The 22,643-nt window shown below is 35.7% G+C and overlaps 2 protein-coding genes across 2 annotated transcripts; both read left to right on the top strand.

Annotated features, from left to right (window-relative positions):
* The first annotated feature begins 9,949 nt into the window (after positions 1-9,949).
* Positions 9,950-11,200, top strand: LOC115714280 (small heat shock protein, chloroplastic). The gene is made up of 2 exons (XM_030642924.2): positions 9,950-10,527; positions 10,624-11,200. Exons 1-2 carry the CDS (start codon positions 10,320-10,322, stop codon positions 11,106-11,108), a joined length of 693 nt encoding a protein of 230 aa, XP_030498784.2. The 5' UTR covers positions 9,950-10,319; the 3' UTR covers positions 11,109-11,200.
* Positions 11,201-11,349: 149 nt separating this feature from the next.
* On the top strand, positions 11,350-12,434 carry LOC115714281 (small ribosomal subunit protein uS13m). The gene is made up of 3 exons (XM_030642925.2): positions 11,350-11,561; positions 11,677-11,913; positions 12,014-12,434. The coding sequence occupies exons 1-3, from the start codon at positions 11,496-11,498 to the stop codon at positions 12,173-12,175; spliced, it is 465 nt and encodes a 154-aa protein (XP_030498785.2). The 5' UTR covers positions 11,350-11,495; the 3' UTR covers positions 12,176-12,434.
* The last annotated feature ends 10,209 nt before the right edge of the window (positions 12,435-22,643 follow it).

The raw sequence follows: 22,643 nt of genomic DNA, 5'->3' as shown, positions 1-22,643 counted from the left end.
TAAAGTGTTATAGATTGTTTCTTTTTAATTAAACTTTGGTCTATTTTTTGTTCTTTGTTTACTTTGGCACTCCGATAAACAAAAAGGGGGAGAGATATTTATTTTTTGGTTTTTGTTGCCCAACTCTGGACCCTTTTTTTCAGGGGGAGTTGTGGTTTGTTAGTACTTGTGAACTTAATGTTTAAAGTTAGCATGTTCTTTGGTTTTATTGTGTTATTCGATTGTGTTACTCAGGGGGAGTAGTATCGTTTGCTCTTGCTAACTTTGCATTGCAGGTACTTTATGAAAAAATTATTTTGTTCATCTAAAGTGTCAAAGGGGGAGATTGTAAAGTCCTTTTTTGGCAAGTTAGGTGACAAAATAATTTTTCCTTTTTATGGTAAGATTGCTATGCATTCATTTTCGAAATCTTACTTCTTTTATTCGGTTATTAGTTTCCATTTTCCTTGTATGGAGAGTTGCACTTTCAGCTGAACTTTCCTTTGTTGAAAACTTCTCAAAAGAGAAGGAATTCTCTTTTGGAAAGTTGTCTTTTTTAGGGAAACTTTATGTATTGCCTTTTTCCTTATTGATTTTGATTGTATCTTGATACAATCAGAATATCTAATCTGTTTTTGGCAGGAATCAAGCATTGAAAGAAGATCGGACCCGATTTTAGTAAGTTTCCCGTTTAAGGCAGATCTGCTTCGTCAGCAACCGAATCTGATGTAGCAGATCGTGTTTGTTTTTGGAAAGTCTTTGTTCAGCTGCTAATTCGATCTTGTGGTTGCCTCTTTGGTTTCTATGATCTATAAATAGAGCCTAGAGAGCAACCATTCGAATTACCTCTTCCATTATTCATTTTTTGCATTTATCTTTTGTGAGAAGAGAGTGTTTCTTTGTTTTGTGAGAGCCTAGTTGTTCACCTAGGTTCTAGTTGTTCTATTTCTGTTCTTACTCTATCCTAGAGGTTGTGAAGAACTACTTGACTGAACAAGAGATTGGTCTTCGGGAGAAGACTTGATAAAGCCTTACTTCGGGAGGAAGTAAGCACTTGGTCTTCTGGAGAAGACTTGCTAAAGCCTTACTTCGGGAGGAAGTAAGCACTCACACTTCAAAGACGAAGGGAGTTCGGGCTTGAAGGTGTTTCAAGAAGTCAGATTCATAAAGTGGATTACAAAGGATTGCGGCAATACTTTAGAGGGAGTCTAAACTTGTTTAAGTCAATTGTCTTTGTAATTGTGATACTTTATTAATTGATTTCATTCTCTGGGCGTGGCCCCGTGGACTAGGAGTGTTCGTGAGAACACTGATACCACGTATAAATCTCTTGTGTCAAGTTATTTATTTTTCTGCAAATATTTTATATTACTCGCTCGTTCGGAGTTTCTTTAGCGAAATTACTTTCTGCTGCTGCAAACGCTTACAGTTTTTATATTTTCTTATATACAACTGACATTTGCAAAAACACGGTTTTTCAATAGTCATGTTACTAACACAAATATATTTTAAGCTAATTGAGATTCCCTCAATGTTCAAAAAAAGAAACAAGGCTAAAGTCTTGAATGAATAACGCCTTACTACCATAACAATATCAAGGTGGTATAGCAACACTATTATTGAAAATAAAAATACATAAATATATATATAGCAAATAAAAATAACACACTAAGAGGATTAACACCATTGAACATCCAATCCAGAGCCAATGAGCAACTTAAATTTCTGAGATATAAATTTGAAGAAAGAAGACGAGAAAGAAAAGAACACTCAGTCAGGAGGATAGCAACAACCCCAATGAAATAGAAATTAGTGTGGGAATCAACAAGACCCCACTTGAGTCGCGCCGTAAGATCGAGAAAAGGCCGGCGAGCCCTGGTCAAGTAAAAAAATCAAGCAGCGGCTGAGAATTTTTAGAAAGAAACCCTAGTATGACCAGTTATATAATAGGATGCCACGTGTTACTCTCTCTAATGCCATATCACTCGGACAGTTTTTGGAATAACATTCGCCCCCCCCCCTAAGTCTGTGTGGGAACATTTGGTCGTACGGGGACTTCTCTGTTGGAATTTATTTTACCAGGATCTTAGATCTACTCACAAGTATGTTGTTTAACACCCTAAATATGAACTTTCTAAAATGATAATTAAACACATATAAAGTTAAGAAACCCTTACATTGATGGCAGCGAAATAATGTCTCCTTCCACTCAGATCTCTAACCCTTGTATCCTTTCTATCGCAGAGTATTATCAAGATCTGAACCCGAATGTCCTTCTCTTTGTGTGTGATCCTTCATAGTCTTCCAATCTATGATTGAGGTACCACTTGCTGTGTGTGGGCACTACTCTATCACTAAGGTTTCAAAATTGAGAAGAGGAAAAGAGAGAGGGATACGGTCGGCTATAGAGAGAGAAGTGGAAGGCTCAGTTTTTCTGAAAAGGCAATCTCTAATTTTCTGACCAAAAGGCATATGTTGAACTGAGCCACCACTTTCTATTTATAGGCAACTACTAGGTTTAGGTTAGCAATTATTTGGCATTAAAATAATGAAAATATCAACTGGAAATATTTGCTTAAGTGGCCGGCCACAGGTGTTATTGGGCCCCACTTGGATTTTGCAGTTTTTCACAATTTTATTTCTATTTTCTCAAAAACGCCAATTTTCCAATTCTAACCTTTTAAATGCCAAAACTAATTATTTAATAACTAAAATAGATTATTAAATAATATTGTCATTTAATTAAATTATTAATTAGACATGTAGAGTCTCTTAATTAATAAATAAACCTAGAATCTCTTTTCTTTACAATTTCACCCCTGCTTAGTGAAAATTCACAAATTAAACATAGTCTAACTTTAGAATTATAATTGATTAATTACAAATCAGTTATTGAGTCTTACAAGCAATATAGTCTCAACTAGAATGGGGACCATAGATCTATATGCTGAGCTTCCAATAAGTGAACCGAATTTACTTAGTAAATCCCTACTTATTAATTCCTCGTTGAATCTACTTTTAGAACTTAGAATTGCACTCTCAGACTTATATAGAGCATATTATATGTTCCACGATATAGATATGCTATCTCATTTAACCATTGTTATAATCTTATTGTGATCAAAGATCCTCTATATAGATGATTTACATCGAGATGGGATAATTTTACCGTTTTCACCCCTCAACGTATTTGGCCCCTTAAAACACTTAGCTACCTGTAAATGATGTTTAGTGATCTAAGAATTAGTCACTTAAACAAGAGCTCATCCATTTACTTCTATTTAGCTAAGCTCGAAGGGAATCATCACTTGACTTCTATACACTAGTAGAAGCTATAGATTCCATATTTATGTTCAGCACTCCCACTCAATCATACTATCATGTTCCCAAAATATACGTATCACCCTAACCCAAAAGTAGGCTTAACTAATAAATCAAAGAACATGAATAGCACTCCTGAGTTGAGCCTAAGCATATCAGGATTTAGATTCTTTTAATCTTAAGATCAACTACTGATATTGACTTGGAAAGATACAACGGTAAGTTTATAATATCTTAACTAAGTTCAATATCGGTCCAGTCCAATGTATACTCCATACATTCGAAACTAGTATACTTTACCAATGTCCTGGAAAGAACATAACACTTACTCCAAGTGTAAGTACACATCATCGCTGATTATCACATCACTGTAAATCCAAAACATTAATGAAACATGGACTTAGTCTTTTGAATCATATAATCACAATCACATTCCACTGTGTTGGCAATACTGTAATTGTGAATAAACATATGATCTGGACTTAACAGATTTTGTGTATAAACATAATAAACATATTAAACCATAAGCATGTAAAACTCATGCAAGCATAAATCACTTCAAATTTCTTATATTGATAACTAATCAGATTGTAAAGGATTTTATTTAGGGCACTAAACCCAACATTCTCAACTCCAATCCTTGCATGACTAGACGACACGTGTATGCATTCACCTGGTCCGTCCAGCAAGGCATCGTTCCTACCCAAAGCATAATTTCCTTACGTCCTTTCAAATCTTCTGTCATAATGACTTTTACTTCGGAAGGCATGCATTGGGGGATGTGTCTGACGGATACACACTTTCCCATGCAATTTTTGATGTGAACTGAGGCCTTTGGACGTTTGGGGAGAAAACACGATCATTTTGAATTTAATCCCTAAAAAAATTTTCCCACTCTCTTATTTGGCTATAAATACCTCAAAGGAAACCCATTTGAAACTTTAACATTTTCAAACTTTCAGAGCAAAAAAGAGAGTAGCATTATTCGAGTTCTTGAAGCTTTTTCTCGAATCTTTTGCTGTGTGGACCAATTTCTTAGGGATTTCTTCTTCAAACGCTAGGCCAAACAGTGAGTAAGTCTCCTTTCTCTTTTCTTGCATGAATTTTTTATGATTTCTATGTATGTATTCTATGAATTTCTGGATTGAATGTTCATTGTCATGAGATTTTAATTTTCTGTTCCGATCGCCCATAGTTTAATTAATGTCATCTATTAAAGGTCAATTCGATTCGGGATTTTTGTGCACTTTATTTTTCAGTCATTTTTTACCTAATTCAAAGTATCCTAGGTGTTGACTGAGATTTTCGGCAACCAATAATAAGAGTTGTGTGAGGTATTTGATGAAAGTTAGAAGAGAAATTTTTTAGATTTAGATTTTTCATAGATTTGGATATTGTGGATTATGTGGCTTGTTGTGGTGAAATAATATTTTTACAATGTTATCAATAGATTATTGATTGAATATTGATTATATCTTATCAGAGTGTTGCTATCTTGAAGCTCATTTAATTTTTTAGAAGTTTTATATTTGTTGAAAGGTTATCTATAGGATATCAATTGTATTTCATAGGATTTTAAGTTTGCGCAGTTAAATTGTCATTATGCATGTTTGTTGATATGCTATCGATTATTTATCGACAGAATTTGGTTTGTCTTGATTATTATGTGTAGTTTTGAGTTTGTCGATAGGTTATTGACATATTGTCGACATTTTTAAGACATGCTATGTGTTTTTTTTGTTGAAAGAATTTTGAGATTGTCAACATGTTTATCGATAGGATATTAATATTTTGTCAATAGATACTGGTTTGTCTTGATTATTATGTGTAGTTTTGAGTTTGTCGATAGATTATCGACATATTGTCAACATATGTGTTTTGTTTTTGAAAGAATTTTGAGATTATCAACATATCGTTGAGACTAAGACTCGGGCGTGAATGCAACCGTCAATTGAATTATCGTATAGTTTTCCCTGAGCAAAAAGAGTTATATTTTCTCAGTTCAAAAGTTCAAAAATTTGCCATATTCTTTGAAGCTTGGGAAAGATTGGACAAGAAAGGGTCCACCATAAACGTGTCTGAAGGAGGGACACAACTATTACGACCCTTGAGAATTTCTACTATTTTGGGAAGGCTAGGGGTATGGAACAGGCGAAAGTGCCTTTTACCTCTTCTCGAGGTACTAGCTCAGAAAGTATCCTCATCCGGGTATGCTGCGAAAAACCTTTCAGTGATCTCATCCTCCTCAGTCAAAAGATCTAGATGGCGAAGTGCCCAATCCACCATCAAAAGTTTATCTTTTTGCAAGGTTGCCTTCATGATCTCTGCAACACTCGCGACAATTTTTTTCCTTGATTTTTGAAGGAGGATTCGCAAGACCCTTGTTGTTGACCGGGTCAGTATTTTAGAAACCAGCAATGAGACTATACTCACGAAGTAGCTTTGTGGTAACTAAGTTACTCACGTTCAGTGCACTATCCGAGATTGAGTTGTAAAAAGTGAATTTAACCTTCAACTCTTCAGTTAATAGAGTCTGAGACACTGGTTCTGCAACAAGTGGGGAAATGTCGTTAGTTATAAATCTTGACAAAAGAGGAAGTGAAAACTACAGAGAAAGTCCTTACCAAGAATTTTGAGGTCTAAGGAGATATTTGGCACCCTCTTCACGGGGAACCCGGTAGAAAAGAAACAGCACTTGCTCAAGTCATGGGCGTGCGATGTAACGCTGATGGGACACCTCACCTCCAGATACTTTTCCAGCTTATAGAAATTAACTTTCAGCATATTGGCTCGCATGGGCTGGGGTTTGAAAGCGTAATAATACAAGATCTCGTCTGACCTTGTAGGTTCCAACTTCCCCATATTGCACAACAAGTACCATCCGGATAATAATTTGTAAGACAGAGGTATCAGTTAGAATGGAGCGATCCCCACTCTGGCGCAGAAATTGGCAAAGTATGTCCTCAGGGGTATGTGAGCCCCACATGATATGTGGCCACAGCTCCATGCACTGAACCCTTCTTGGGTTGAGAGGTGTATTCGCCCACCAGGGACAACCTATTCCACACCAGCCCTATAATATTGAGAACCCCATCTTTACTCAATAAATTCTCCATCATGCCATAATTCCTGGACTTATTGGTACTCTAGTCCATCTCCCAAATGGAGTCATTGTAAATGGGGGGAGATGAAGACGAGGCCTTAGATTTACCCTTCGATGTGGGTTTTACTCTACTTTTCGCGATGCCTTTTCTACATTTTCTCTTTGGGGCGACCTCGTGAGTAGGTTCTTGTCAAGGCATCTCTACAGGTATCTCGACCTCGATCTCCTTAATATCTGCAACTTCAAGGTTAAAGTCGTCATCAAGGTTGGCCACTAAATAGAAAAGAGAAAGAAAACCCAAGAAAATTAGCACCCAATATCCTAAGGACGGTGTGGGTACTAGGGAAGGCCTCCCCCGAAATTACTTGGAGAGGTCCCCACCGGACCGTTTGCTCAAAGGACATCGCCCTCACAAAGAAACGCCTCGAGGCAGCAGGTCAAGAACCCACAAGACGTTCACTGAATAATCTAATGGTTAGACACCCATTTTCCTTTAAAGCTTTAATAGTTCTAAATGAGTGAACGAGTACAAAGTTGGCCTAAAAATTCCTAGGGCTCATCCCTACCAAGTTTGGATTTTTACATCCATTCCCCAAAAAATCATATATACACATTCATGGTCCAACATTCTCGGCCCTAATCAACTATGTCACTTGAAATACCTCCTCTAATGCAATTGCATGCAAAAAATTTGGGACAGAGCTCAAAAATACGATCTTTTATTCTAGCATAAAACCAAAAATCAACAAGTTCAAAGGTACTTACTTATGACGTGATTTGAAGAGGTGGGTTGATTGCTGAGAATAGTCTAAAAATTGTGTGCCCAGTTGATAACTTGGTTACAGCCCACTTAAATGTTGAACTCCTCGCTTGACTGGGGGTGATACAGATTAAGATTGAAAGCTGGTGCGTCCGAGAAATAGTGTGCTCGACATTAAAAAAGACAATCGAAAAGAAAATGAAAACCTTCGATCATTCACTAGTAGGGTTGCGAAGCACCAACGTAAGATATTTTCCACGTGATTTCTGAGGAAGAGGTTTTGGTTCGAGTTCTTAGAGACTAATGAAGTTTGAAAAATGACTAAATGGTGAAAAAGTGAAGACTAATGGCCTCGCTTCAATTTACATCTCAATCCAAATTGTATCATTTGAAATTGACGATCCAGATCAACTCCACAACGAACCCTAGTTCATCTGATGGCTAGGGAGTGAAAGAGACAACCTTTAATTTCTCTCACCAAAATCGAAGCATTTTCCATCATTATCAGCGTTGGGTCCAGTGCACATGAAAAAGAGTTATCAAGTCACCACTTTGCTGACATACACATTTGTCCACGGGGAACGCATCTCTCAAGCACGTGTCACCCACAAAATTGAGAAATATGCGACACGCGGATAATACCAAGTGTGCTCACGAAAAGCTTCTGAGCCTTATTTTTATTAAAAGCCAAGCACGAAAGGTGCATCCACATGATCTAGAAATACCTACGTGTCACAATTACACTCTAGTAATCTAGAAGAAAACTACAAGCTTCCATAACTCACAAAGTCTCAGAAGCTTGGGGGTAAATGTTATCCGCGTTTTCAGGCGGAAGACACGTGTTAATATATTTGGGATTCAAAAGCATCTGGAGACGGCCAAGGCTTGCTATTCACCCAAGAGACATCTGAAAGGTATTCGTAAAGGTTAGCATTGATACCAGTTGACCAAAGGAAGTCAGAAGTCATCCATGTAGAGGAACCCGTATGACCTCAATGACGATTATACTTTTTCTGACACAGGATGAGATCATGCCCTCTGTGTCAGACCATAGTAATGTGTACGCCTCGCCTCTGAACATACCATTTTGCTTGACAGTTTGTCAAGGCATCTCCTTTGCAAGGTGAATCCTTTTGGCGACACATGTCCAAGTTCGAGCATTTATTCTACAAGGTGAAACCTTTTGGCAACACGTGTCTTGTACCATTTGTGGTCTTCTATTGTCTAGTTACTTCCTCGCATGAGTACAAGGATCTTCTTAGGAACCCAACAGTCAGATTATTGCATGTATTTTATCCCAATAGTGGGTTTACTGTAAAAATCCTAGGCGGGTGATGGGCATGTACATACCCACACTTCAGCCTATAAATACCCTTCGATTCCCATACAAAGGGGGATCGAAAAAAATAGGTAGTCGAAGCTTTGTCAAATTTACTAGAAGCTTTTCTCTTTCTTAGGAGAAACTAAGAGTACAGAGCTAAGTTCTCTTGCAAATACCACTGTAAAAAATATCACACAAGCCTCTTAAGGTCAATAATACTGACTCGTGGACTAGGGTTTGTTAACACCTAAACCACGTAAAAAACCTTCACCTTCTTTATTATTACATTTATTATTTCTTAAGCTCTTAAATATTTAGTTTCCAAAAATCTCGATAAACAGCATCACATAACCCTATCAAAACTAGTTTAGAACATAATTTTAAGTGCAAACCAAAGTCCAAACTTTCTCTCAGATATTTGAGTATCTTCTTAACCATTTTTAGACGAGACTTTAGTGGATTGTGCATGAATTGAGATATTTTATTCACAGCATAAACTATCTCTGGCCTAGTGATGATAGCATATTGTAATGCACCAACTATGCTTTGATACTGATAGGGATCATCAATATGATCACTATTAAAAGATAGCAAATTTTGATAATTTTTCTCCACCAGTCCTAAGAGTTAGAAGAGAATTTACAAATTTTATCTTGAGCATACACAAATATGATACACATTATCCCACAAATCACTTTAAATAATTATGGTGCCGTTTGATAACATTTTTATTTTTTAATTTTTTAACCACAAAATGAAAGTAAAATTTTTGTTTTTAAAAATTTTTCTTTTGAAAAATAAAAATGCGTTCTGTTATCACTTTTGTTTTTCAATTTTAAAAACAGAAAACAAAAGTGTGTTCTGTAAAGTTCATTTTCATTTTCATTTTTTGATTTTATTTACGTCGGGTCTAAGTTCGGGGTCAGATTTGGGTTCAAGTCAGAGGTCGGGTTCAGCGCCAGGGCTGTGGGGTGATTTGGGTCCGGGTGATGATCGAAGTCCAAGATATTAATTAAGAAAAAAAAAACTGTTTAAAAAAATATTGAAAGTGATTTTTTTTTGTTTTTAAAATTTTAATTCTTAATTAAAAAATTGAAAAATAAAAACAGTTTTATAGAACATGTTCTTAAAAAATATTTTTACTTTTTTAATTTTAAAAACAAAAAACTGATTAAAAAAGTGTTACCAAACGGTACCTATATTTATTTAAGATGGGTTTTATTTATCAAAAGTGATTAGTCAAATAAATAAATGTGTGATACATTTGTGTATAATTTAATTGTACACGTATCATTACTCTATAAGAAATATGTATAAAAATATTGTTAATTATACAATACAAAATTTTGGACTTCAACTAAATTTTGATCATTATATGACACATAAATTTAAATTTTGACACTAAATTATTTAGAATTATCTGTGTATGATATATAATCGGATGAAAGAAAAAGTTTGAATCTTTACTCTCTCATCAAATTAAAAAACGATGTGTGCTTAATGTCTTTAGTATGTGGTGGTGCTTGCCTCATTAAATTCAATCAACTCTATTTAAAGCACACGACGACGTCGTTTTCCTAAGAGTCTAGACTGTACTGCTTTTTCTTATTTTTATTTTTATTAATTTGATCCTTATCTCTGTTTAAGTTTCTGGATTTCTCCAGAAAACCATGTCTATTCCATTGCTGTTTCCAGAATTGTCGAAACGTTCCTTTAAAATCATGCATACCAGTATCCTCATTCTCATCAATCCAAGAAAAAAGAAGAAGAACCCAATACTCATTTTCAATTACCATTATTAAAATCCAATCATTTAAGCCTTCGAGATAAAGAAAATGTCTCAAGCATTGTCAAACATAAGCCTCTTACTTCCTCTGTCATCATCAAGAAGGGTGAGTTACTCACCAAAGCTTCAATCTTTTCCGGTCGTCAAGGCCAGGGCAGCAGGGGACTACAGAGACAATCTTGACCACTTACAGAGAGCTCCAACTACGAAGCAACACACTCCACCTAAGAAAAGAGTTGCCCCAACAGCTCCAGTAGGTATAAATCTCAAAACCCATCTCAGATAATCAACAAATTCAGCTTCTTTTTCGAATTTCAATGCTCAAAATCTGAACTTTATTTTTTTGGGTATAGGATTATGGGACAGGTTTCCGACGGCGAGAACTGTACAGCAGATGATGGAGACAATGGATAGAATTATGGAGGACCCATTGGAGTACTCAAATGGGTGGTCATCTACTGTGCCCAGCGAGGCTACTCCGTACAAGCGAGGGAGAACACCATGGGAGATCAAAGAAGGTGAAACAGAGTACAAATTGAGGTTCGACATGCCTGGAATGACGAAGGAGGATGTGAAGGTTTGGGTGGAAGAGAAAATGTTGGTGTTGAAGGCACAGAAGGAGCCGAAGAAGAAGGAGAATGGGGTCAATGATGGGAATGGGGAAGGAGATGAAGAGGAGTGGTCTGCTAAAAGCTATGGCAAGTATAGTTGTAGAATCGCTTTACCTGAGAATATCCAGTTCGAGAAGATTAAAGCTGAGGTTAAAGATGGGGTTTTGTATATTAATATCCCCAAAGCTACTGTTAGCTCAAAAATTTTGGATATCAATGTACAATGATCAAAATTTTCTTTTTGGTTCTAATCTAGCTAAGTTGTAAATGATAAACAAAATAGTTTTTTGAGATAATTTGATTGAGTTTACCGTGGATATTTCAGTTGGTGTTGGATTTTTTTCATATGAGATTATTGTTTTTCTGCTATTATTTCTAGCTAGCTCTTCTTTATTGTCGTCTTTGGTTTGAATGTTGCTTGAGATTTCAGCTCTTCTTATTCTTTTTCATAGTTAATGTCGTTGTCGTTTTTCACTACTGCTGTCGTTGTGTTTTGTTCTTTAGTATCCTTATGATTAAACCCCTAAACTCCAAGAGAGAGAGAGAGAGAGAGAGAGAGAGAGAGAGAGAGAGCTCATAACCCCATTAATCTCCTCAAAATCGATCCTCAACTAATGTTTTGCTTGAGGAATTCAGCTCTCTCCAATATTCGAATTCAACTTCTTCAATCTTTATCAAGGGTAAGTTCAGCCAAAATTATTGTTAGAATTTTTTTTGGTTGTTTATTTCATTTTTCGAGCAACCAAACAGGTGAGATTGATGTGGTGTATTAAATTCACTCCAATGAGATTACAGATCAATGGAGCAGGAGGAGGAGCTCGACTCATCAGTGTGAAAGCGGGAATGGAGATTCCAGACGGAAAGCGACTCGAGTTTGCACTTCCATACATCCATGGGATCGGCAGAGCCAGAGCTCGTCAAATTCTGTCTGAACTGAACATGGATAACAACAAACTCGCCAAGGATTTAACAAAAAGGGAAATCTTTCTTCTTGGTGAAGAACTCTCCAATTTTGTTATTGGAAAAGAATTGGTAAAACCCTAAATTTAGTACAAAATACAAATCATTCTCTTTTTGTTACGATACTACATTTCTTCTTGTTTATGAATCCTTTTATTTGGGGATGTTTCAGAGGAATTGTGTTGAGAGAGATATGAAGAGAATGGTGGAGATTCAGTGCTATAAAGGGATTAGGCATAGGGATGGATTGCCAAGCAGAGGACAACGAACAAGAACTAATGCTCGAACCAAGAAGAGTTCTTCGCCTATGTCTCTTGCATTGAGAAAGAACTAGTTTGGTTGGCCTCACTTTTCTCTACCAGATTGGTTTTAATTTTTCATTTTGATCTTAGTTTAATTATCTTCTTTGGTATATTTGTTGAGATCATATTCTTGAAACCCAATTGGCATTGCCGCGTTCGTAACTCTTGACATGATTTTGTTTTGGTATATCTTTTTAATTTGATATTGAATGTATCAATAACAATAACATTGTTGATTGGTGTTGAGTACTGTAGGAGAGTAGGAATATCATTAACAATACTCTTTTTGCAGCATAGTTGTAAGTTGCAATCTCCAACTACAGAACTAACAAATATCTAGTAATAAAAACACTGTCGGAATTGCATATTTTGTTTTGAAAAATGGAATAAGTAGACTCATCTTAATATATACGTGGGACAATGTTCTTTATATTCTCTTTAAGATGGTAGCTTATTTTGCTCACTAATCTTGAAACACCTTATCACAAGCCGTGTTGTTTGCTCGTTTTATTTTTGTTCGGATCTCAAGTGTCTTTATCCTATCTGGATCTTGTTTTTGTTTGAATCGCAAGCGTCTTTGTACCATTTGAATCTTATGGGGTTGACTAACTATTTAGATAGGTGTAGATCGAAGTCCCCCTAGAGAAATGACTCACCATGTTAAGAAATATGAGATTCCACCTCAAAATTAATTGGTAATGAGTAAAGTAGCTTATATTTTTATAAATAGTTCACTATATTTATATTTAATCCATGTGAGACAATATTCTTCAATAAGTATTGAGGCGTTTTCCTTTAGTTCCATTAGCGTAAGCCTCGAGACGAATCGAGATGTGCACCTCAGCAATAAGAATAAAAACTTCATAAAATAGGCTTACACCTCAAAAATAAGAAGAAAACCTTCATAAAACAATAGAAAATTCATAACAAACAAAACAGAATTCATAACAAAGTTATAAAATTCATGAAAAGTACTAGTTAAGCGTTAAAATGATAAACTAAATTCATATAAGGTTCAATTACTAAGTTCTAAACATATATAAAAATATATTCATCATCCCAACTCAAATCTTAAAGTCATGATCGTCTTTATCTTGTTTTGAAAAGTAAAATTTCATAACTTGACTATTGTCTATATAATCACCCTCATCTCCTCCTTCAGATTCATTTTCCTCATCCATTTTATATATATTTTTTTTTCATTTCCTAAATCATAACATGTAAACAAAATATTACAAAAAAATAAATAAATATATGATTACAAATTTGCAATATGTTGTAATAGTAACCTTTTTTGGTGTTTAATTTCTTTTCCTCTTTCTTGTTCCTATAGAACTCTCTTAAACATCCTCAATCTCAATCGCCCTTTCACCATCAACTTCAGTTAACCTATGATCATCACCTTCTTTTTTAGAGTTAGCTACCCACTCATCATCAGAAGGCACACTTTCCTTGATCTCAAATCTAAATTGCCTCTTCACCATCAACTTCAGTTAACCAATGATCATCGGCATCGCCATCTTCTTCAGGGTTAGCTACCCACTCATCATTAGAAGGCACACTTTCCTTAATCAAAGGATCATCTTCCTCTTTTTTGTTCATCAAAAATTTATGTTTCAACTTTCCTTTGTGTGCACCTGATTAAACATACACCAATTACGTTCACATGTCGATGCGTAAGACCTAGAATTCTCATGGCAAATAATTTTAGTTTTGGAACTTCATCTCCAAAATTCTCCCATCATCAAACTATAATGATTATAAAAAACCAAAACAAAGTAATAAATAAAGTATTTTATATAAACTACTATACTTTGAAAGAAAAAAAAAATATAAGAATTAAAAGTAATAAATCAAAGTATTCATTGCTCACCAGGTGAAGGGGTTGAGTATGAAATCAAAGATGATTTGTAGCCAAACAATTCTTATTTGTATTTACAGGCATCATGTTGGGTATTAACCTTGGCATATATTTTGTCATCCTTAATGAGTCATCCATGCACTTATACAAACCAATTTTAATCTCCAGATGATACATTGGGACTCCATCTAAATTGAGGATTCAAATAATATGTAGTTGCATGCAAGTCACGATGCAATTGATTCTCCCATTTTTGATCAATGATATCCCAAATCTCCTTATAGGAAGACACATCTCCATCTAAGTTCTTTGCTATTTTTTCTTTTGCCTCATACATAGCACGGTAAAACATGCACAAGGGACTTTTGTAGTTTTAATAGAATAAACCACACTAGGCCAAAAAAAATTTCATCCATTATTATTTTTTTACCTCTATTCCTTCATGTTTCTTTGCCCATAGACGACATGTGCATTCTTTTGAGGCAAACATCATTTGTAATGGATGCTTCAATCCATATATACAATACTCTCTAAAGTCAAAAAAACAGTGACAAATCGAGTGGCAGCTGGTCAAACAATATCTTTCTTTGTAAATTTTCTTAATAAATTCAACACCCATTGATGATTGTGGATAAAATTACTAACTCTTTTTGCTTTCAGCAAAGCATTATTGTGTTGTGGCAATTCACCAATCTTCCCAAGCATCAAATTTATACAATGAGCACCACATGGAGTCCAATACAAACTTTTTCTCTTCTCCATTAACAATTTTCTAGCTACCTTGGATGCACTTGCATTATCAGTGATCACTTGAACAACAATGTCTTTTCCAATTTCTTCAATAACATCATCAAGCAATTGGAACAATTTTTGTATATCTTTTACACAATCTGATGCATCAGCAATTCTCAAAAAAATAGTCTCATATTGATTGTTAACTAAAAAATTGATCAAACTCTTATTTCTCATATCTGACCAACCATCTGATAATAATGAAACTCTTGTTTTTGACCATGTGGCTTTTATGTCACTCACAATTTCAGATGTTTTCTTCTCTTCTTCTTTTAGTATCCAAGTCCTTAACTCATACATTGTAGGAGCTTTCAATCCTCGACCATAATTTCTAGTGAAACGCAACATATTAAAATATGATGAGCTTTTTGCACAATTAAATGGTATCCTATTCTCAAAAAAGAATCTCCCAATATCTAGACAAACCTAACTTCAATGCTCTTTAGCACCTGTTGGAGTCATTTTTTGGGTAGCACCTATTAGACTTTTTATTTGGGCTTACATTAAATTTTATTGGTTTTATTAAAACTTAGGTTGATTGGATAGTTTTTGCTGTGTTAGCCCATATTGTTGGTGATCAATTGTTAATGGGCTTAGCATCTGTGTGTAAAGTCTAGGTGAAGTAGAAGTGTGGGCTTTACTAGTTAACTGAAGCCTTTGATGAGCAAGCCCAGTCTAACTAAGGTTTTGTACCTAAGTCCCCTCCCTAACTCTATATCTCATCACAATTGTATACCTTTTGATAATCAAATAAATAAACTGCTTCTAATTTAGAGATCTAGGAAAGAAGACTTAGTTGATAGTATTGTATTATCGAATTGAAGTAATTGCTATTGATCGAATTGAGGTAATTGTTATGGATCAATCAGGTACGCATACTTAATTATTATATATTAGTCATCATGAATCGATCGATAGGTCCTCTAACACCTCTAATACTACCAGTATTACAAGGACAGGAGTTGTTGAAGTCCAATGAACTGAATGAAATGGGAGTGGCATTACCAGTACCACTACCACCACTGTTAAAGTAAGCTCCACAATCCACTTTCCTCGTAATTTCCTTGAGTTGGAAGTTTTAAATTTGAAAGTTTTTCAAATATTGTTTCATCTCATCTTTGACTTCTTAAGGTACTTTAGGACACGATGCTGCATCTTTGTGTGTGCAAGCAAGATGTTCTTTCATTCTCTTCACCCTTCCCTTAATAACCTTACTATAAAAGTTGCACTTCAATTTCAACACTATACTTCCAAGCAGGATCCTTTCATAATCCTTTATTTTGTTCATTCTTACTCATTCTAACTTAATTTTAGATCAGAAGACAAACAAAGGAGAAGAAGAGAGTTATGTGAGGAGATGGGGAGCTGATGTGAGAACTGAAGGAGAAAGAGATTTGTTGTACCCAAAAGTGAATGTTTTAATATTTATACTCACAAGTACACGAATCGTTTTGGAATATAATGTTTATAAAAGTACGAGATCGAGCCTATGAAAGTTGACTAACATTAAAAGAAACTATTTCAAATAAAACAAGAATATTTTAACCTAGTTTCAAATATTTGACGGGACTTTATTTTAGAAAAATAAAAGACAAATAATAAAAAGATTTAAGATTTTTTTTAATGAAAAAGATTTAAGATTAAGGATGAGTAAATATAAAAATGGTTTTCAAATAAGATTATTAAGATATTAGAATCCACAAAATACAAGTTTAATAGTATTCATAAGTACATTGATTCTCAAGTTTTAGATATAGTTGAAATAAATCATACTATATTTTCTATTTAAGCACAAGTTGTTTTAAAAAATGTAGGATTTTTGTTTACTTATAAAATATATAATTTTTAAGCATTAAATGTGTTACAATTTTAAGAATTAGATGTAAATAATTTAATGAAAGATATTTAATCAAAGAATATCATATTTTTACACAATGAATAACTAAATGTAACATGCTTTAACTATAAAAAATACATGGTATTAAAGATGAAAAAGACATATTTTTAATACAAAAATTCATAGACAATGTTGTATAAATAGAAAATCAACATACAACACAAATATTATCTAGTTACATTTTGCTTCATCATCATCTTAATAATCTTGAAAAAAGATTATAAGTTCATAACTAAATTGAAATAAAAATTTACAAACTAACATATTTGACATGCTCTTCGAATGTGAATGCTAGATCCGTGGTGGTGGCCTCCATTTTTGACGATGAAAGGCAAGGCTTCATCGGTGGCGGAATAACAACCCAACCTCGGCACGATCAAGGAGATGGAGAACGAGAGAGCTTTGGGGTTTTGGGGTTCTCAATGGTCCATTTGGGTTGAGGGTGGCCGGAGTATTGCTGTCCATCGTGGGAGTTGGGTAGGGGTTGGGTTCGGGGTTGGCTAGAGATAAGTAAAATGTTGAAGTAAACCCCATATTATCTATACACTGTCAAACCAGAATTTTTACAAAGAGTTTACAAGCAGTAAAATACTAGGTGGCCTCTGGCCTCTATTTACCTAGACAGGTTTATAAGTTATTTAATAAAGTTTGTTTAAAACTTTATTATTAACTCTTTTTTTCCTGTATTCCTCTAAAAATATATAAAAGGCAAAATCACAACAGATCAGATCAAGATTTTTCAACACAACTCCAGATCAGTACACCAGAAAAATAAAACAACAAAATCAGAGCAGAACACATAAAAGGGGAGATCTGTTTTTCAGGGACAAAGGAGAGACAGATTGGGTTTGTTGGAGGATGCTTACAATGGCATAAGCATTGGAACCCAATGTTAGGGTTCGGATTTCCAATCACCAGAAGAGTGTTCATGCAAAGAAAAAGAGAAACTGTTAGTACTGAGATTAGAGAGAAAAACAGAGAGAAAAGAGAGGAAGGAAAAATACTGTAAAATATTCGGATTACCACTCTTACCATTGTGAGTTGGAATCCATGCTTGTAACTCTTGAACTTTGAAGAAGCATAGTGAAACAAGGCGAGCTCGAAGAGGACGTACCCAGATTTCATTGGGGAACCTCTATAAAATCTCTGGTGCATTCTTTCCTTTAATTTTCTGCATTTTTCTCTATATTGTGTTTATGTGTGTATATGACTTCTGGGTTGAGTTTTAAATTGGTTTAAGGGATTTATTTTTCTGGGGTTTCATTTTTATTTTCTGGGTTGTATTTTCTTCGTGTTCTTCAGAGAAGAACATCGAAGAAGGTGGCTCGGTTTGGGATTTATTGGAACTGGGCAGAGGTGATTTCTGGGTTTAGTAACTGGGTTTGTTAAGGGTTGTTCATCATTATTCTTCAGAGAAGAATAACAAAGAAGACAACTATTTGTTTGGTTTTGGATCTGTAGCCGTGTGAGACTTTTCTTCTGCTAGGGTTTTCTTAGTGGAGGCGGATGAGTGTGTTTAAATGATATAAAGATAGTATATATATATACTTGATATTTGCTTTTAGGGTTTATTGGGATAAACGATTTGTAGCTCAAAGATTAGTGAGCTGTCGTTTTGGTTTTAAAGGCTGAGTCAACAAAGGTGGTTTGACTGGATTTTAAAGGTCAGATTTGACCATTACTTTTTGATTAATATTGTGCTGTGTGTAGGGACATTCAGGGAATTATTTCCTACAGTGGTATCAGAGCCAAACAAGGCACAATCTGCAGCAAAGATTAATCAAGAAAGCATAAAGAAAGCATAAAGAAATCATCAAGAAAGCATCAAGATTCACATTCATACCAGCAAGAATTCAAACACACAAAACCAAGATTGCAAAGAACAACACCAGGATTTTTCTAAACTCATTATATATATAATTTCTTTGAAATAACTTTATACATATACAATTGTGAGTTCCATGAAGGTTGATATAGATAAGTTTGATGGTTCAGGTGATTATCGTATTTGGAGGAAGAAGATTAGGGCTCTATTGGCTCAACACAAGCTGTTGAAGGTTCTTAAAGATCCGGTGGAATGGTCAAGTGATACGACCAAAGACCAGCAAGAAGAGTTGCTGGAAACAGCAACCGGATTGATCATTTTCAACCTTTCTGATGCTATAATCAGATTGGTTGACAAGGAAGATACACCCGCCAAGATTTGGAACAAGTTGGAAGAGCAATTTCAAAAGAAATCTTTGATCAACAAGATTTACTTGAAAGAGAGAATCTTTGGTTTTAAAATGAGTCCATCTAAATCTCTAGAACAGAACTTGGATGAGTTTTTGAGATTACACATTGAGTTAGCAAACTCGGGGGAAAATGAGGCCTTAAGTGATGAGAATCAAGCAATTATAATTCTCAATTCACTACCGGAATCCTACAGGGAGGTTAAGACAGCCATTAAGTATGGGAGAACTGAGATCACTCTTGAAGAAGTAATCTCAGCTTTGAAATCGAAAGATTTGGAAATGAAGGTTGAAAGACCGGGGCATACTAATGGGGATGTTAACCTAAGTAGGGGAAGGCCTGGACAAAAGAAACCATGGCATAATAAGGGTAGAAGCACTAGTAGAGGTTCAAGCACTAGTAGGGGTTCACACAAGGGCAGCAATCATCATCACAAAGGGAGGTCAAATTCAAAGGGTCCTAAAGATCCAAATGGGTGCTACCATTGTGGAAAGTTAGGGCATTTCAAGAGAGAATGCTACTTTTACAAGAAAAGCAATGGGAAACAAAATTCAGATCATCAAGAGGAATCAAACAAATCAAACAAGGCTAAGAATGACTATCAAAATGCAAACCTAAGTGATGGTTATGATAGTGGAGATGTCTATGTGGCTGCATCATCTTTTAAAGATGATTGGATTATTGATTCGGGTTGTACTTTTCACATGACTAACAATAAGTCTTATTTGTTTGATTACAGGGAATCTAGAGGGGGCAAAGTCATTCTTGGGAATGACCAAACATGCAACATTGAAGGTTCAGGTTCTATTAATTTTAAAATGTTTGATGGCATTATTAGAACCTTAACTAATGTTAGATATGTTCCCGATTTATCTAGAAACTTAATTTCTATTAGTGTACTTGATGATCTTGGTGTTGTTAGCAAAATTGAGGCAGGTACAATAAAGTTGGCAAAAGGTTCTATGACTATCATCAAAGGACACAAAAATGGTGGTCTATACTACTTGCAAGGAAGCCCCGTAGCTTGCTGCCACAACACCAAGGAGCATGTGACGGAAGACACTAAGGCTATCCTATGGCATAGGAGGTTGGGACACATCAGTGAAAGAGGGCTACAACTTATGAGTGAACAAAAGCTACTTGGTAAGGACAAGGTAACCAAGGTAGATTTTTGTGAATTTTGTGTACTAGGAAAGCATCATAGACTTAAATTTCAAACTAGCACACACAAATCACAAGGCATCTTAGATTATGTTCATTCGGATTTGTGGGGTCCTGAGAAAACCCTAACTTTTGGGGGTAGTGCCTATTTCTTGTCTATTGTTGATGATTATTCTAGGAAGGTTTGGGTTTATCTGTTAAAGCATAAAAATGAGGCTTTTCAAAAATTTGTACATTGGAAATTACTTGTTGAAAACCTAACTAACCGAAATTGAAAACCACTAAGAACGAGATAATGGCCTAGAATTTTGTAATGATGAGTTTACGTGTTATCGTCAAGACAATGGAATCCAAAGGCATGGGGCCCGAGTGAGAAAAACTCCTCAACAAAATGGTGTTGCTGAAAGGATGAATAGAACCATATTGAACAAAGCAAGGTGCATGCTTTTCAATGCCGGGCTCGCAAATGGATTTTGGGGAGAAGCAGTTGTAACTGCAACATACCTAATCAACAGAAGTCCCTCTAGCGCAATTGAAGGTAAAACCCCTGAAGAAAGGTGGACTGGTAAACCACCTGACTTGTCTAATTTGAAAGTTTTTGGATGTGCGGCTTATGCACATCAAAGTGTAGGCAAGTTAGAGCCAAGGGCTCTAAAATGCGTGTTTCTGGGTTACCCCGAGGGTGTAAAGGGCTATAGATTGTGGGTGAAAGGGAAAGGAGGTTTCAAAACTCTCATTAGTAGAGATGTGATTTTTCAAGAAAATGATTTTCCTTGTAAAAATACTAATGAGCTTGATGCAGGTTCCACAGAAACTAACCCTGCAGGTACATCTATTGGAGTCTCTCAAACCAGCCCAACTGAAGTGGAACCGAATCCAAATCAGGTGGAACCAATTCAAATGGAACCTCAAGAAGCACCAAATCAGGTGGAACAAGTTCAGGTGGAACATGAAATTCAAGATGAGGAAGACGGGAATCAGGAAGACCTCACAGAATATCAGCTTACAAGAGATAGAGAAAAAAGAGTCCCTAAACCGAACCAGAAGTACAGTTACAATGTGTGGGATGAGAGTATTGCCTATGCCTATATGTGCAAGCTTAAAGCTGAGATCTATGAGCCACAATCTTATGAAGAAGCACTCAAAGACCGAAACTACAAGGCTTGGTTGAAAGCAATGAAGGAGGAAATGTACTCTCTCATAAAGAATAAGACTTGGAGAGTTGTACTTAGACCCGATGGCAAGAGTGTGGTATCTTGCAAATGGCTTTTCAAAGTCAAGGAAGGGAGAACCGAGGATGAACCGGTAAGGTTCAAAGCGAGATTGGTGGCAAAGGGGTTCACACAGAAAGAAGGGATAGACTTCACAGAAATATTCTCACCGGTGGTGAAATATAAGACTATAAGGTTGATGCTCGCACTAGCTACTCAGTTTGACATGGAGATTGACCAAATGGATGTGACCACGGCTTTTCTACATGGGGACCTAGAAGAAGACATCTATATGGAGCAGCCAAAGGGGTTTGTGGTTAAAGGCAAGGAAGACCATGTTTGCAAGCTTGACAAGTCTCTTTATGGATTGAAGCAATCCCCGAGACAATGGAACAAACGGTTTGACACCTTTATGACCAAACAAGGGTTCAATAGAAGCTACTATGACCACTGTTTGTATTTTAAAGGTTCGGAAATTACTAAAGTCACTTACTTGCTACTTTATGTGGATGATATGCTAATAATTAGCAAGGAGAGGTCAAATGTCAACAAGGTCAAGGATTTGCTCAAGTCGGAATTTGAAATGAAGGACATAGGTGTGGCTACTAAGATTTTGGGGATCAGCATTCAAAGGGATAGAGGCAAAGGGAAACTCATGCTACATCAGGAAGACTATATCAACAAGATCATAGAAAAGTTTTCTATGAAAGATTCAAAGGTTGTTTCACAACCGATTACCAACCAATACCTTATGTCTAAATCTATGTGCCCTAAGACCAAGTTAGAACAAGAAGAGATGGCGAATGTTCCCTACTCTAATGCAGTGGGGTCCATAATGTACTTGATGGTTAGTACTAGACCTGACCTTGCTTATGCAATCAGTGTGCTAAGCAGGTTCATGTCTAGTCCTGGAAAGGAGCATTGGAAAGCCATGAAATGGCTTATGAGATACTTAAAAGGTACATCTAAGTTGGGATTAGTCTATCAGGGTCACCAAACACATCAGAATATCGAAGGGTTCACAGATGCAGATTATGCGGGGGACAGAGACACTAGAAGATCTACTTCGGCCTACTTTTTCTTAACGGGGGGAAATTGTACTAGTTGGAAAGTACAATTACAGCCAGTAGTGGCGTTGTCCACTACTGAATCTGAATATATAGCTACTACAGAAGCTATTAAAGAGGCTCTATGGTTAAAAGGGCTTATGGAGGAGCTGAAGTTAATGAAAAAGGAACCTATAATCTACTCCGATAGTCAGAGCAGCATCTATTTATGTAAAAACCCAGTTTTTCATGATAGGACAAAACACATTGAGATCAAATATCACTTTATCAGGGATAAAG

Source organism: Cannabis sativa, chromosome 4, assembly GCF_029168945.1.
Source record: "Cannabis sativa cultivar Pink pepper isolate KNU-18-1 chromosome 4, ASM2916894v1, whole genome shotgun sequence".
NCBI classification, from domain to species: Eukaryota; Viridiplantae; Streptophyta; class Magnoliopsida; order Rosales; family Cannabaceae; genus Cannabis; species Cannabis sativa.
The sequence above is the reverse complement of the archived record's forward strand: the minus strand, read 5'-3'. Positions and strand labels throughout refer to the sequence as shown.

Coding starts and splice junctions, on each gene's coding strand:
- LOC115714280 (XM_030642924.2), top strand. CDS start 10,320: ATGTCTCAAGCATTGTCAAACATAAGCCTCTTACTTCCTCTGTCATCA. Junction 10,528..10,623: donor TGCCCCAACAGCTCCAGTAG/GTATAAATCTCA, acceptor TTTTGGGTATAG/GATTATGGGACAGGTTTCCG.
- LOC115714281 (XM_030642925.2), top strand. CDS start 11,496: ATGTTTTGCTTGAGGAATTCAGCTCTCTCCAATATTCGAATTCAACTT. Junction 11,562..11,676: donor TTCTTCAATCTTTATCAAGG/GTAAGTTCAGCC, acceptor ATGAGATTACAG/ATCAATGGAGCAGGAGGAGG. Junction 11,914..12,013: donor TTGTTATTGGAAAAGAATTG/GTAAAACCCTAA, acceptor GGGATGTTTCAG/AGGAATTGTGTTGAGAGAGA.